This window comes from Cydia fagiglandana, chromosome 25 (genome assembly GCF_963556715.1).
Source record: "Cydia fagiglandana chromosome 25, ilCydFagi1.1, whole genome shotgun sequence".
NCBI lineage: Eukaryota > Metazoa > Arthropoda > Insecta > Lepidoptera > Tortricidae > Cydia > Cydia fagiglandana.
In genome coordinates, this window is record NC_085956.1 from 3,002,258 (window position 1) to 3,019,062 (window position 16,805).

At 39.1% G+C, this 16,805-nt stretch overlaps 1 protein-coding gene across 1 annotated transcript; it reads left to right on the forward strand.

Moving 5' to 3' along the window:
* The first annotated feature begins 1,933 nt into the window (after nt 1-1,933).
* On the forward strand, nt 1,934-9,874 carry LOC134676737 (zinc finger protein 260-like). The gene is made up of 4 exons (XM_063535121.1): nt 1,934-2,453; nt 6,280-6,612; nt 7,159-7,398; nt 8,119-9,874. Exons 1-4 carry the CDS (start codon nt 1,934-1,936, stop codon nt 9,342-9,344), a joined length of 2,319 nt encoding a protein of 772 aa, XP_063391191.1. The 3' UTR covers nt 9,345-9,874.
* Nucleotides 9,875-16,805: the final 6,931 nt, after the last annotated feature.

Sequence of the window (16,805 nt, forward strand, 5' to 3'; positions counted from 1 at the left end):
ACCGCCTAGAGCGGGACGAAAAAGCAACCTCGCACTCGTCGGCTTGCAACCGCAATCCGACGAGTGCGAGCAGGATAGCTAAATTCTCAGCAGATATATTCATCCTACGCCTGATTTCTTTCGCGCGGAGGAGGCGCCACGGCAAAATTTTGCAACACGCTAGCGGCTGGCGCCGCGGTCCGCGCGCTGTGGCTTGAATTTAATAATACGGGTTCATTTGGCGCGCGGTTTAAAAATAATCTATAGGTATGGATTATTGATCTTACACTACGTAATTTCGGTAAGGCAACTAAGGCAAGCCCGGCTTTTGGGCTTGTATGGAAGTACCGCCACTGACCTTTAGACATAAATCGGTTTTGTTGGGTTGATTTTGGTTAACGACAAAGCTTGATTTTCCTCACTTCGGCTCTTTAGAATATCGACCAGACGTTTTCCTGATGATACAGTCAATCCGCTACTGTTTAGTTAGCACAAGAGATAAGGGCCTCGCAAAGATCTTCCGGCCAGGGCCTCACCAAGATTAAGACCGGCTCTGATGCAGCGCTATACCGTTTATGCGAGTGTTTATACTTACTGATATTAAACTATTTTCGTACGTTTATTCAATAAATTATCCTTGAAATTGAAAAATCCACTTATTTTATAACTTTGTTACAGCAAAAACATGTTTTTTCGGTAAAATTTCGGTTTGAATTATTTCTTCATTAATCAAAGGTGTTTCAAGGCCACGCCGCCGATTCGCCGCCGCCGCCGACCGATTTTGACCGGCGCGCCGCCGCCGGCTAAATGCCAATCGGCGCTCATATCTACTACAACTACATATTTTTGTTCTTTTCATTTGCTAAATGATATGGAAAATTACATGCGGTATCATGTGAAGGGGTCGGGTATCACAAGTGAACATGAAACCAGGATGTGTTCCCACGAAATTTGCATGTCCACCAGACAGAGAGCAAGTTATTACAGGATGTCAATCCTCTTTGCAGTATGGGGACCAATTTAAAAGTCCAGGTACATCTTACACCTTTAAACAAGCAATTCTTATGTATTTCTATGTATATTTCGGGAATTTCCAAAACGGCTCTAACAATTTCAATGCAATTTGCTAACCCTCATGGTTTTCGGGAACAAAAAATTGATCTACTTAGGTCTTAATTCTGTGAAAACGCGCATTTTTGACATTTGTATGTTTTTATGATTGGATACTTAATATGACACAACCACTTCTTTAAAACTGTCCTGGAGGGGGGATAGGACGCAAAAGGGGTAGAAGAAAACCCAGAGGCAGCTTTTTAGAACAAGTGAAAGAAACAGTAGGGGTTGTGTCCTATCAAAGAGTCAATGAGCTGGTGCAAGATAGGAAATGCTGGAAGATACTCCACCGACAAGAGAATAACTCTTAGCATAGCTCGGTCTCCCAGATATTTCATAATATATTTATTTCTTGTTTCATCAAGGTTGTTGTTGGAAATACTGTGAGCTGTAGACCTCGCGAGCGTAACTTAAAACGGAATAAATGTATGGCTCCGCTATTTTGAAATGATTCCAAAAACTGAATAAACAAATAAATTCTATTTAATCATGGGGCCGGTTTTTTATTTATAAATTTAGTTATTGTAGTTAGTTGTAGTTTTTAATTTTAATTTATAACTTTTTGCATATATTATTTACTTATTTCAGAAATTTATTTAATCATCCAACCTGCTCACAAAATTTCACAAAAATCTGTTGAGAAATGCGACCTGTAGAGGAGAACTGTACATAAGAAACCATTTTTGCCCAAGCTGAAATGGAGACCTTAGCTAACATAATTAGTTTTACTTGTAACAAACTATGAAATAAAATCTTCAATTTCAATTTTAACCTTGTTTCCGAAATTTTACAAGTATACATATTTTTGGGCAGAAATGTAATACTTACTCGTCTAATTTAAATGCTTTTTAACTTGGCAGTGCACATTAAGGAGGAGACAGACTATATGCAGCATTCTGACTGTCAGATGGAGACACAGTGTGCGGAACAAATTAAAGAGGAGTCCTCATGCTCGGAGAGTGAGGAATGCAGCACGAGTAAGGCAGCTATGCCGGCTAGCCTATGCACCGAACACAAACCCTTATGTTCCGACAGCACAGGCTATGGTGTAAGCGAGGCAGAAAAGCTCGCTGATGAGCTAAAGGAGGAGGCACTGTGTTCAGACGGCATGGAGTGTGGCATGACTGGCATGAGCGAGTCAACCATGCTGGCTGTTGTGGATACTGACCATGATGTAAAGGATGAGTTTGTGCTCGGATCAGAGCATGTGAAGGAAGAGCCTTCATTGTCAGAGAGCGTAGAGTATGGAATGAGTGAGGCGGCCATGCTGGCAGACCTATACGCTGACCACGTCGTAAAGGATGAGTTAGTGCTGGGGCCGGAGCATCCACATCGGCCAGATGTTTCTCTGGTAGCCCTCGGTAAGTTATCCTGAGTTGTATGTATTTGTGAGATAGTCAATACTAAAATTTTTCAAGAACCGCTAAAAAGGTAATACCTATTTTTATAACAAATGTCAATACCAGTTATTTAATCGAATATGTTCTGTCGTAAGTCATAATAGACTAGACATAAAAATTCAAAATCGCTCTCCTTCTTGATTCGACTGGCAAATCATATTACTTTTTGGCAACCGGGTTTTTTAACCTAATTAGACCCCGCTGAATCCGAATTTGCCGGTTGCTCGATCGAAATCATGACCGGAAGTGAGATATTTGACATTAAAGGTCCCTTTTTTTAGTTTTTCGTAAATAACTCTTAAACGGAGGCGCATAGCAAAAAATCTTCTATTACATAAGTAATCTGCATAAAATTGCCTACAAGAAAGATTTAATACAATTTTTCGCTAGGATCAATATTCAAAGAGATATTAACGCGGGAAATTTAATTATAATCACTTCTAAGGTCCCTTTTTTTAGTTTTTCGTAAATAACTCATAAACGGTGGCCAATATCAAAAAATGTTGTTCAACGATAATAATTTACACAAAATTTTGAACAAAACAGATTCAGTACACTTTTCGCAGGGATCAATATTTAAGAAGATAATAAAGAGGGAAAGTTCTAGTACAATGAATTCTAAGTTTCCTTGTTTTTATTTATTCGTTAATAATTTGAAAAGTATGACTCATAGCAAACAAAATCTTATACCTAAATAATAAACATAAAATTTCCTACAAGAAACATGTAGAACACTTTTCGCTAGGATCAATATTTAAAAAGACAAAACAGCGGGTAAGTTAATTATAAATGATTTTAAAGTCCCTTTTTAGTTATTTGTAAATAACTCGTAAACGGTGTCCCATAACAGAATAGGTTTTTAAAAATAAATTATCTACATAAAATTCCCTCAAAAAAACATCTGGAACACTTTTCTCTAGGATCAATATTTAAAGCGATATTAATGGAAGAAAGTTAATTACAATCAGTTCACTGGTCACTTTTCATTAGTTTTTCGTAAGTAACTCGTAAACGGTGGCCCTTTGCAAAATAATATTCTACATAAATATTAAACATAAAATTGTCCACAAAAAGGTTCTGTACACTTTTTTGCTACGTTCAATATTTAAAGAGGTATTAAAGGGTGTAAGTTAATTATAATCAATTTCCAGGTCCATATTTTTAGGTTTTCGTAAATGACTCGTAAAATAAGGCTCATAGCAAAATAAGTCCTTAAAGTTCTTGTAAATAAAAAATCGGCATAAAATTTTCTACGAAAACATAATGAACACTTTCCTGTGGGATAAATATTTGGAGCAAGTGGTGGCCGAGTGGATATGACGTCTGACTTTCAATCCGGAGGTCGCGGGTTCAAATCCTGGCTCGTACCAATGAGTTTTTCGGAACTTATGTACGAAATATCATTTGATATTTACCACTAGCTTTTCGGTGAAGGAAAACATCGTGAGGAAACCTGCATACATCTGCGAAGAAATTCAAAGGTGTATGTGAAGTCCCCAATCCGCATTGGGCTAGCGTGGGGACTATAGCCCAAGCCCTCTCGCGCATGAGAGGAGGCCTGTGCTCAGCAGTGGGACGTATATAGGCTGAAATGATGATGATGATGATGAAATATTTGAAACGATATTAAAGAAAGAAAGTTGATTACGATCAATTCACAGGTCACTTCTTTTTAGTTTTTAGGGTTCCGTACCTCAAAAGGAAAAAACCGGCCAAGCGCGAGTCGGACTCGCGTTGCAAGGGTTCCGTACATTACCCAAATTTCAACAACGTATTCTTTATATGTGAAACGCGAGTGAATTGCCATTAAAAAACCCGTAGGGGTCGGTTCAAAAACTAAGTAATGTGCGACTCGCGCTTGACTGCACATTTCTAATAGGTTTTCCTGTCATCTATACGTAAACCCAGTAGTTTCGGAGATAAAGCACCCCCCCCCCCATAGCCAAACAATGACCATTCCCCCCCCCCCCCATTTATCCGTTTACGAGTCATTTACGAAAACCTGAAAATAGGGACTTGGAAATTCATTATTATTGATTATTGAACTTACCCCCTTTAATACCTCTTTAAATATTGATCGTAGCGAAAAAGTGTACAGAACCTTTTTTGTGTACAATTTTATGTTTAATATTCATGTAGAATATTATTTTGCAAAGGGCCACCGTTTACGAGTTATTTACGAAAAACTAATAAAAAGTGACCTGTGAACTGATTGTAATTAACTTTCTTCCATTAATATCGCTTTAAATATTGATCCTAGAGAAAAGTGTTCCAGATGTTTTTTTGAGGGAATTTTATGTAGATAATTTATTTTTAAAAACCTATTCTGTTATGGGACACCGTTTACGAGTTATTTACAAATAACTAAAAAGGGACTTTAAAATCATTTATAATTAACTTACCCGCTGTTTTGTCTTTTTAAATATTGATCCTAGCGAAAAGTGTTCTACATGTTTCTTGTAGGAAATTTTATGTTTATTATTTAGGTATAAGATTTTGTTTGCTATGAGTCATACTTTTCAAATTATTAACGAATAAATAAAAACAAGGAAACTTAGAATTCATTATACTAGAACTTTCCCTCTTTATTATCTTCTTAAATATTGATCCCTGCGAAAAGTGTACTGAATCTGTTTTGTTCGAAATTTTGTGTAAATTATTATCGTTGAACAACATTTTTTGATATTGGCCACCGTTTATGAGTTATTTACGAAAAACTAAAAAAAGGGACCTTAGAAGTGATTATAATTAAATTTCCCGCGTTAATATCTCTTTGAATATTGATCCTAGCGAAAAATTGTATTAAATCTTTCTTGTAGGCAATTTTATGCAGATTACTTATGTAATAGAAGATTTTTTGCTATGCGCCTCCGTTTAAGAGTTATTTACGAAAAACTAAAAAAAGGGACCTTTAATGTCAAATATCTCACTTCCGGTCAAGATTTCGATCGAGCAACCGGCAAATTCGGATTCAGCGGGGTCTAATTAGGTTAAAAAACTCGGTTGCCAAAAAGTAATATGCTTTGCCAGTCGAAATCGTTTTGATGAAAAATATGACCAGTCTATAAGTCATACCAAAAAGAATAGATAGTATAGGGGGGTCCTGTCATTGTCAATTTTGTAGTCACGGTACATTTACTGCCATCTATCGACACACGATTAAAACTTAAAATAAAATTGAAAATGTATAAAATAATCAAAATATGTTTACGGATAAATGATTCTTAATTTTTATTGTTCCCTACTGACCCATGTTCTTTCACTGATATGTGTTAAAATTGTCAAATACCAAACGGTGTCGTTACCGCCACCTAGCCGAAAATAGTAAAAAGGTAATGGCGCCATCTATTCGAGAACGACTTTTCCTTGGCCGTCCGAGGCACGTTTTTTTCTTAGACTTTATTTATCTTATACGGAGTTATATATATCTCTGGTCATACTAACTTAAGCCAAAAATATTGTGTGGTTAACCAAATTTTTTGGCTTAAACCAATTATGTAAATATATTAAAAAAATTTAAACATGAATATTTGTTCCTGAAAATCATCTGTTATGTAACTATATACGTATATGTATCTGTTTATCTATTTTTGTCTAGTACAGTCGGCATCAGACATATCGGAGCGCTCATCAAGACGCTGACAAATATCCGAACACGCCTCTATTGTCCGATATATCTGGTGGCGACTGTACACAGGCCTAACAGGGACTAGGTTGATTTGTGTTCTTACACGAATCAACCTAGTCTTCAGTCAGTCTTCTAACTTCATGGTTTTATTCTGAGCAGACTGGGCGCTAGCTGACGAGGATGGTTGCCTGCAGGAGTCTCAGGAGCATACCTCACAGCCGGCACTGAAGGACTGCTGCGTGAGGCTCGAGCGCCTCCACTACGGAGCCCCTGCCAAGCACACCATACAAGACACCACTCACACTGACAGTGAACCTTATTCTGAAGAAGAAATGTACACTAAAGTTGACTGTGAGAGAGTGACTGAACCGGTGTGTGATCTTTGTGGCAAGAAGTTTTCTCTGAACTCTGATTTATTGAAGCATGTCATGACCCACATTCACACGTCTAGTGTGCAGCAAGAAGGCAGCCGGCCTGTTGTCGCTGATTACGGTAAGTTCTTGATAAAATTCAAAAATGGCTGCAAGCAGGCCTCATATAGTGGTACCTAGCGACCCGCCCATGCTTCGGATGGGTTAACAAATTATACACAAACCTTCCTCCTGAATCACTCTATCTATTAAAAAAACCGCATCGAAATCCGTTGCGTAGTTTTAAAGATCTAAGCATACAGGGACAGACAGACAGTGGGAAGCGGCTTTGTTTTATATTTTGTAGTCCCAGTAAATTTACTGCCATCTATCGACGCAGGATAAAAACTAAAACGAAAATATTGTATAAAATTATCAAAAACATTATATGGGTAAATGATTTTATTTTTTTAGAATGCCATATGTAATGACTGACCCATGTTTTTTCACTGATATGTTGTTAAATATCCATCGGTGTCGCCAAAGCCATATACACGAGTATAGGCCAAAGCTGTGGCGCCATCTATTCGAGCATAACTTTTTCTTGATTTCCGAGGCACGTGTTTTCCTTAAACTTTACTTATACCTACGGAGTTAATTAACCGATGACTTAACAATGTGGTTTCAGTGTTTGAAGAAAGGCCGTTACAGGAGCGCGTCCTTAGTGGAGACTCTCCGCTCGCGCTCCGAGACTGCTGCGTGCGGCTCGAACACCTCCAACACCACGAGGCGCTCGCCGGCAACGACACTACTCGTACTGACACGGAATCTGATACTGAAAGCATATATGCTAGAGACTGTATCATTAACAATCGTACAACAACTAGTGGCACAGACAATGATAATGAAAATATATATGCTAGAGACTGTAAGAGGATGTTTATATGCGATCTTTGTGGCAAAAAGTTCGCTTTGAAGGCGGGTTTAATGAAACATGTTGTAATCCATATACATGTACCTACTAACGCCGGATCGATTGAGCCAAATAATTCACAATACAAAGTAAGCATAAATATCTTGAATGAAAACTCAGATATAGATGAATATGTGTGTGACACTTGCAGAAAAACATTTCGCCGCAAATATGACTTGATTCGTCATATACAAAACACGCACACGCAAACAAGTTCTAAAATAATAAAACCAGAGCCAACGGTCTATGAATGTAATAAAGAAGGTAAGAAAACATATTCCTGCGAGACATGTGGAATACAATTTACACAAAAAATGTATTTGATTACACATGAACGAATTCACACAGACAAAAGGCCTTATTCGTGTAAAATATGTGAAAAACGTTTTAAAACTTCTGGTTGTTTGAAAATTCATGAACGTTTTCATACTGGTGTAAAGCTATATTCGGGCGAACCGTGTAACAAGCAGTTTCAGGATGTGCGACTATTAAACAAACATAAAAAAGTTCATACAGGTGAAAAACCATACATGTGCGAAATATGTAAAAAACAGTTTTCGAACATACAGTTTTTAAATATACACAAAGTTACCCACACGGGTATTACGTGTGAAATTTGTAAGGAACATTTTAGGCAATGGGAAAAATTTCGAATTCATAAGCGAACTCACACAGGCGGGACGATATATACGTGCACGCTGTGTAATATGAAGTTTGCAAGTGTCTGGAAATTCAAAGCGCACAAACGAACACATACAAACGAGACGCCATACGCATGTGGAATATGTGGAAAGCGGTATACACGAGCTTCTCATTTAACGAGACATAATTGGTATCACACTGGTGAAAAACCGTTCTCCTCCAAGATGTGTGATAAGAAGTATTCGGAACAAGATTCTTTGAGCAAACACATACTAAGCCATACTGGAGCGAAGCCTTATTTTTGCGAAATCTGCAAAAAACGGTTCGTGCATAAGAGCAGTTTGAAAACACACATAATAAGCCATACTGGAGCGAAGCCTTATTCTTGCGAAATCTGCAAAAAACGGTTCGCGCATAAGAGCAGTTTGAACACACACATACGAAGCCATACTGGAGCGAAGCCTTATTCTTGCGAAATCTGCAAAAAACGGTTCGTGCAAAAGGGCTATTTGAACATACACGTACTAAGCCATACTGGAGCGAAGCCTTATTCTTGCGAAATCTGCAAAAAACGGTTCGCGCAAAAGAGCTATTTGAACATACACATACGAAGCCATACTGGAGCGGAGCCTTATTCTTGCGAAATCTGCAAAAAACGGTTCGCGTTAAAGGGCAATTTGAACACACACATACGAAGCCATACTGGAGCGAAGCCTTATTCTTGCGAAATCTGCAAACAACGGTTCGCGCATAAGAGCAATTTGAACACACACATACTAAGCCATACTGGAGCGGAGCCTTATTCTTGCGAAATCTGCAAAAAACGGTTCGCGCATAAGGGCAGTTTGAAAACACACATAATAAGCCATACTGGAGCGAAGCCTTATTCTTGCGAAATTTGCAAAAAACGGTTCGCGCAAAGGAGCAGTTTGAACAGACACATACTAAGCCATACTGGAGCGAAGCCTTATTCTTGCGAAATCTGCAAAAAACGGTTCGCGCGAAAGTTCAATTTGAACACACACATACGAATCCATACTGGAGCGAAGCCTTATTCTTGCGAAATCTGCAACAAACGGTTCGCGTTAAAGGGCAATTTAAACACACACATACGAAGCCATACTGGACCGAAGCCTTATTCTTGCGAAATCTGCAAAAAACGGTTGGCGCATAAGGGCAGTTTGAACAGACACTTACGAAGCCATACTGGAGCGAAGCCATATTCTAGTGGTATGTGCAAAACACGTTTCGCGCAATAGGGCTAGGGATACTAAGCCATACTGGAGCGAAGCCTTATTCTTGCGAAATCTGCCAAAAAATGGTTCGAGCAAAAAGGCCATTTGCACACACACATACTAAGCCATACTGGAGCTAAGCCTTATTCTTGCGGTATCTGCAAAAAACGGTTCTCGCAAAAGGGCAGTTTGAACAGACACATACTAAGCCATACGGGAGCGGAGTTATAAGCTTACCTGTGACGATTGTAATAAAGTGTGTGTGGGGCAAACGGGCCGTAATTTCACTACTAGATATAAAGAGCATGTTGCGTCATATAGACATAACCATCCAGAAAAATCCAATTTTGCAAAGCACTTTTAGATACAGGCCACACTTTATCTGAGAATCATTCTTTTGATGTTTTGCATGTTTGCGAGAAGGGATTGCGTTTGGGTGTTCTGGAACAACTGGAAATAATTAGGTACAACAATAGGGGCATGATTCTTAACGAACCATTGAATGTTGCGTCATCGCCGTTATTACGAATTTTTCCATCTCACTCACTTTTGCACAGTAGGGGGAGTGGTCAAGGTATAAATATGGCCGACCATTCTGGACACGTCATGTCATTCCGTTGCCGGACGTCAGACCGTCAACAGCTCCTGAGGATGCCTCGTAGAGAGCCCATACAACCATTTCCAGTCGCCGTTACGACGCGGTGTAGACACATCTTGTGTCGACACCGTCTGTTTCGGTCACAATTCCAGTCGCAGAGTCGTCGCCGTGTCGACACAGTTACCAGAAATGGGGAAGGGTCGACACATGACACAAAGTGACATAAAGTGTGGTCGCCGTGTGCACACATTGTTTCGGGTTTGCGACTACTTTATGCCAAAATCATTCGTTCATTCGTTCATTTTGTTCCTGTCAAATGGAAACTGTCAGATGGAAAAATGCTTAAATAAAAATAAGTGACATTAATACGCCATCTCTAAAACGGATTACAAGACGTAATTATATATTGTTTGCATTTATATTACAATAGGACTTAAATTATTATGGGGAATTAAACTGCTCGAGTGATTTGATAAACTAAGTGTAATATAATCAACGCGCCACCACATTGTTTTAGTTTAGCCGGAAATGAAATTGTTTACTTCTCAGTGCTTGTGTTCATAAATATATTATTTGATGCATTTTTAGTACTTCGATGCGTATACTATACTTAAATAACAGAAATAACGCTTTACATACTACGAAACTTGTTAATTATGATGTATAAATATGGTTTAAGGCTGAGAAATATTGCAGTCACAAAGTAGTCGCAAATGTTTCGACTTTGTGTAGACTCTGTGTAGACACATGACAGGTGCTGTCAAAAGTAATAACAAAGTTACTGGATTTGCAAAATGGCTCCTTGTGTTCATTTGTTTTCAGATATTCTCAAAGTGTAAAAATGACGTGGTCAGAGATGGGACTTAATAGATTAACTGTTTAGTCGACTAATTAATGGAATGAAAAAAGTTAATCCTCAAATTTTAATCACGATTAGTTTAGTCGACCTGACATAGATTGAAATTGAATTAATCTGAACATTAATCGAATAAATTATCGATTAAATCTCGGTTGGAAGTTGACAGGGGGCCATTTTTGTACGTAAAAATAATAGAAATGTCTTGCATGCAGATGGTAGCCAAACACTTTGTCATAAAAGTCGAGATGGGTGTCGATTTATAGGTTTTAGGGAGTGCCGATTTCGAAAATGATGACCATTTTGGAATCCAAAATGGCGGCCATGCACTGTGTCATAAAAGTCGTCATGGATGTCGTTTTATACGTTTTAGGGGGCCCCAATTTTGAAAATGATGACCATTTTGGAATCCAAAATGGCGGCCATGCACTATGCCATAAAAGTCGTCAGGGGTGTCGTTTTATAGGTTTTAGGAGGCGCAGATTTGAAAAATGATGACCATTTTGGATTCCAAGATGGCGGCCATGCATTATGTCATAAAAGTCGTCATGAATGTCGTTTTATAGGTTTTAGGGGGCGCAGATTTCGAAAACGATGACCAATTTGGATTCCAAGATGGCGGCCATGCACTATGTCATAAAAGTCGTCATGGATGTCGTTTTATAGGTTTTAGGGGGCCCCGATTTAGAAAATGATGACCATTTTGAAAAATGGCGGCCATGCACTGTCATAAAAGTTGTCATGGGTGTCGTTTTATAGGTTTTGGGGGGCGCAGATTTAGAAAATGATGACCATTTTGGATTCCAAAATGGTGGCCATGCACTATGTCATAAAAGTCGTCATGGGTGTCGTTTTATAGGTTTTAGGGGGCGCAGATTTCGAAAACGATGACCATTTTGGATTCCAAGATGGCGGCCATGCACTATGTCATAAAAGTCGTCATGGATGTCGTTTTGTAGGTTTTAGGGGACGCAGATTTCGAAAATGATGGCCATTTTGGAATCCAAAATGGCGGCCATGCACTATGTCATAAAAGTCGTCATGGGTGTCGTTTTATAGGTTTTAGGGGGCGCAGATTTCGAAAACGATGACTATTTTGGATTCCAAGATGGCGGCCATGCACTATGTCATTAAAGTCGTCATGGCTGTCGTTTTATAGGTTTTAGGGAGCGCAGATTTCGAAAATAATAACTATTTTGGAATCGAAGATGGCGGCCATGCACTATGTTAAAAGTCGACATGGATGTCGTTTTGTTGGTCATGGTCATCATTTTCGAAATCTGCTCTTCCTAACACCTACAAATCAACATCTATGACGGCTTATATGACAAAGTGCACGGCAGACATCTTGGAATCCAGAATGGTCATCATTTTCGAATTCTGCACTCCCTAAAACCTATAAAACGATATCCATGACGACTTTTATGACAAAGTGCACGGCACACATCTTGGATTCCAAACTGGTCATCATTTTCGAAATCGGCACTTCCTAAAACCTATAAAACGATATTCATGACGACTTTTATGACAAAATACGTAGCGGCCATCTTGGATTATAAAATGATCATCGTTTTCGAATTCTGCACTCCCTAAAACCTATAAATCGACATCCGTGACGACGCAAGTTATCTTTATTTTCAGATCTAACAAATTGCTACAGAATACAAAGGACAAAAAAAGAAGCGAGGAGGTAATGAAACAAGCAAAAATACAGATGATTCCTCGACGCAATTGGATGCTTCTTAAATTGTGTCCAGATTTTTTTGTCATAAAAGTTTTTATTTTTCACGTATTACTCTCACAAGTTCCGTGACATTTCGACCTTGTAATTTTTTAAGTAAATGTTTTTGTTTATCTGTGAGGATCTCACTATAGTTCGTTTTTTTTAGCATTAGAAAGAACTTGCAAGAAGGTAAACGATCTTGACATGTCTTTTAATATAATTGAAAAACGTTTTTTAAAAATCAATAACTATTACTTATGAAAGCAGACGAATATAAATGATCGTACTAGATTCATAATTGTTACATATTTGCCGTAACTTATTTTTAAAATTTGTTTTTCAATTAAAAGACACGTCAAGATTGTTTACCTAATTTCTAATGCTAAAAAAACGAAGTATAGAATAATATAATCAAGGTATGTTTATATTTGATAATTGAAATAGTAACGAAAAAAAAATTATATTTGTGTCTTATATTCCTGCCGAAGACTTTTATATTTCCTTTTCCTTCTACACAAGTTTGGTCAAGTAATAAGAATTTAGGGCTCTCAATTTTATTTTGACTTCTACAACAGTAAAGCTACGAGGCCATGTTTGGTATCGTTTTCGTATAAATTCGCAGTACCAAATTTAGTTATGGTATCACATTGACACCATTCCAAAGTAAAAACATATAAACTTACTTTCTTTTAAACTCCTCTTCACGCTTAAACTGCTGAACAGTTTTAATTTAAATTTAGTACACATATACATATATTGAGGGCATAACGCCTGAAACATGGAATAGAGGCGAGGTGGTGCTGTTCTTCAAAAAAGGTGATAACAACCTATTGAAGAACTACAGACCCATCACGCTTCTGAGCCATGTCTATAAGCTGTTTTCAAGGGTCATCACGAACCGTCTCGAACACAGACTTGATGACTTCCAGCCTCCCGAACAAGCCGGTTTCCGAAAAGGCTATAGTACCATAGACCACATCCATACGCTGCGGCAAGTTATACAGAAGACCGAAGAGTATAACTTGCCATTATGCTTAGCGTTTGTGGACTATGAGAAAGCCTTCGATTCGGTGGAAACATGGGCGGTGCTTGAGTCTCTTCAGCGATGCCATATTGACTATCGGTACATCGAAGTGTTGAAGTGTTTGTATAGTAACGCCACCATGTCGGTCCGAGTACAGGAGCAGAGCACGAGGGCGATTCCATTGCGAAGAGGCGTAAGGCAGGGAGACGTTATCTCTCCGAAACTGTTTACTGCCGTAATGGAAGACGCCTTCAAGCTCCTGGAATGGGAAGGACTTGGCATCAACATCAACGGCGAATACATCACTCACCTTCGGTTTGCCGACGATATCGTAGTCATGGCAAAGTCGATGGAGGAACTCAGCATGATGCTCGATGACCTCAACCGAGTTTCACAACGGGTGGGCTTGAAAATGAACATGGACAAGACGAAACTTATGTCAAATGCCAATGTTGTGCCCATCCCAGTCTCTGTTGGGAACTCGGTACTCGAAGTTGTTGACTCGTACATCTACCTAGGACAAGTAGTCCAATTAGGTAGGTCCAACTTCGAGAAAGAGGTCAACCGCCGAATCCAACTCGGTTGGGCAGCGTTCGGGAAACTACGTAATGTCTTTTCGTCCGACATACCTCAGTGCCTCAAGACGAAAGTCTTTAATCAATGTGTGTTACCAGTGATGACTTACGGCTCCGAAACGTGGTCTTTCACTATCGGCCTCATCTCAAAACTCAAAGTCGCTCAACGAGCTATGGAGAGGGCTATGCTCGGAGTTTCTCTACGTGATCGAATCAGAAATGAGGAGATCCGTAGACGAACTAAAGTCACCGACATAGCCCACCGGATTAGCAAGCTGAAGTGGCAATGGGCAGGCCACATTGCACGCAGAGAAGATGGCCGATGGGGTCGAAAAGTGCTCGAGTGGAGACCACGGACTAGCAAGCGCAGCGTAGGACGTCCACCCACAAGATGGACAGACGATCTTGTTAAGGTCGCCGGAAGACGCTGGATGCGGGTCGCTTCCAACCGGCACATATGGAGGTCCAAGGGGGAGGCCTATGTTCAGCAGTGGACGTCTTATGGCTGAGATGATGATGATGATACATATTTTGAGTCCCGAGACAGGACATAATAAGTTATCTAAAATCATCCTTCAAAGGTGTGAAATGAGGTGTAGGGGGGAATTCAGAATTGACTTCTTGAAGTTAATAGTTTAAGTTTAGGTTTGAAGTCATGTTTTTTTATCATTTTTAACTAAATCAAAGATGTAGACCATCCCAAATTTAATATAAATCGGCTCAGCGGTTATTGATTTCCCGTACAAATTTCCACGCCACTTTTCACACCTTCAAAAGATGATTTTGGTTATAAGATCTATCCTATGTCCTGTTCCGGGACGCAAACTATTTCTATACCAAATTTCAACGAAATCGGTTCAGCGGTTAAGCGTCAAGAGGAGTTTAAAAAAAACCGACCAAGTGCGAGTCGGACTTGCGTATTAAGGGTTCCGTACATTAAGTCCGACTCGCGCTTGACTGCACATTTCTAATAGGTTTTCCTGTCATCTATAGGTAAAGAACTATTTTGTGTATTCAGACAGACAGACATACAGACGCACGAGTGATCCTATAAGGATTCCGTTTTTTGCTTTTGAGGTACGGAACCCTAAAAAGTTTTTTTTAATTTTGTGGAATGGTTTCAATGTGACCTTAAATGGATTCAGCAACCCAGATTTATACGAAAACGATACCATACACGGCCTAGCACCTTCACTGATGTAGATATATCAAGATAAAATTGAGAGCCCTAAATAAACGTTCAAGAGCGGATATCTCAAAAACTATTCAACATATCGAAAAAATTGACTGAATAAACTTGTAACAAATTAAATTAACTTTCATTTTGTATAAGTGGCCATGTCGCTAAGATGCATAGTTTCCGAGATATAATCGAAAAACCGGAAAATGGGACATTCAAAGCCCCCTCTCTTCCCCCCGCTCAAGGGCTACGGCCGGGAACTTTTGATTTGTTCACCTCCTAACTTGTCCACACCAAGTTACAGAGTCAAAAATTGTGTTCCGAGCATTTCCGTCTACAACTTTTTTGAGCATTCGTTGGCTGACCTAAGTAGCTTATTGCATTTCTTTAAAAACTTTTCTGTAAAAGGTTGACGGGTGTTGGGTGTTTATATGGTTTTGGTCGATTATTATCATTTGCATCGCCCTTACTAGAATTACTTACGAGCACACGAGACACTAATAGTAGTTTGACAAACCTTGGTTTTCAAGAGGTATTTTATATTGACATTTGCTGTCATAAATTTGCTGTCAGATTTAGTCGCAAACCGCACGCAAAGTGCACACAAATGTGTCGACACCTTGTTACGGAAAAGTGTACACACGGCGACGACACTTTGTTTCGAAACAATTCTAGACACATTGTGTGGACTCTGTTACGACACATCTGACATTTAGTTACCACTTTGATGATTCTGCGACTGGAATGGTTATATGGGAGGCGAAACACGTGTCGAGTATTATTCTTTTGGTGGTGGTTTGTTATATTTATTTGCGTATTTATTTATGCGGTGGGAGGGTGGGAACATTAATTGCATGCAAAAAATACGCAAGTAAGTATAACGGATTAGCACTGATTGACTAGCACGTTATCTTTTAACGCGGATTAGCAAAGATATATTTTGGTTTCAGTTAGCTGTAGCACAGAATAAATAATAATACTACGTACAGAAGACCCACTCTTTAACAAAATGCGTCTGTTACGATCAGGACAGGTATGACCGCTATGTGGCGACAGCTTATAGCTAGCCACCAAAATTGGTGTGGAACGGATACGGATGTACTTTTAGCTACCTGTAGCAAAGCGACGAAATCGCGGAGTGTGCCACGCCTGGCTGTAGCCACTATTTCATCGGTCCACCTTTCTTTCGGCTTCCCGTGTTTCCTGGTCCCGGTGGGACCACGATATAGCGTGGTTATTTATAATTTCAACTTTAACTTCAAATATACTGTATTCAAGTAGGCTTAGCAAGTAGCAACAAGCACTTTATGAATAGTAGCCACTTATTACATATAATTAAGAAGGGGTAGAGAAGGGTAAATTTTCAAATTCTGTCAAATTACACACAAACGAAGTTCACGCACACTATCTCAGTTTACTGGGACAGGTCAGTGACCCCTAAGTCCAATTTCTTTAATCCGTTAGGGAGATAGTTATAAATTTTTATTAACAAGGGCAGAGGTTGTTCCCAGATAATGTAGGTTTAAACC

What these genes read in the sequence shown, in the direction of transcription:
- LOC134676737 (XM_063535121.1), top strand. Translation starts at nt 1,934, where the DNA reads ATGCTTTTTAACTTGGCAGTGCACATTAAGGAGGAGACAGACTATATG. An exon ending in TGTTTCTCTGGTAGCCCTCG is followed by an intron (nt 2,454 to 6,279) that starts GTAAGTTATCCT and finishes TATTCTGAGCAG; the next exon opens with ACTGGGCGCTAGCTGACGAG. An exon ending in AAATATATATGCTAGAGACT is followed by an intron (nt 7,399 to 8,118) that starts GTAAGAGGATGT and finishes GAACTCACACAG; the next exon opens with GCGGGACGATATATACGTGC.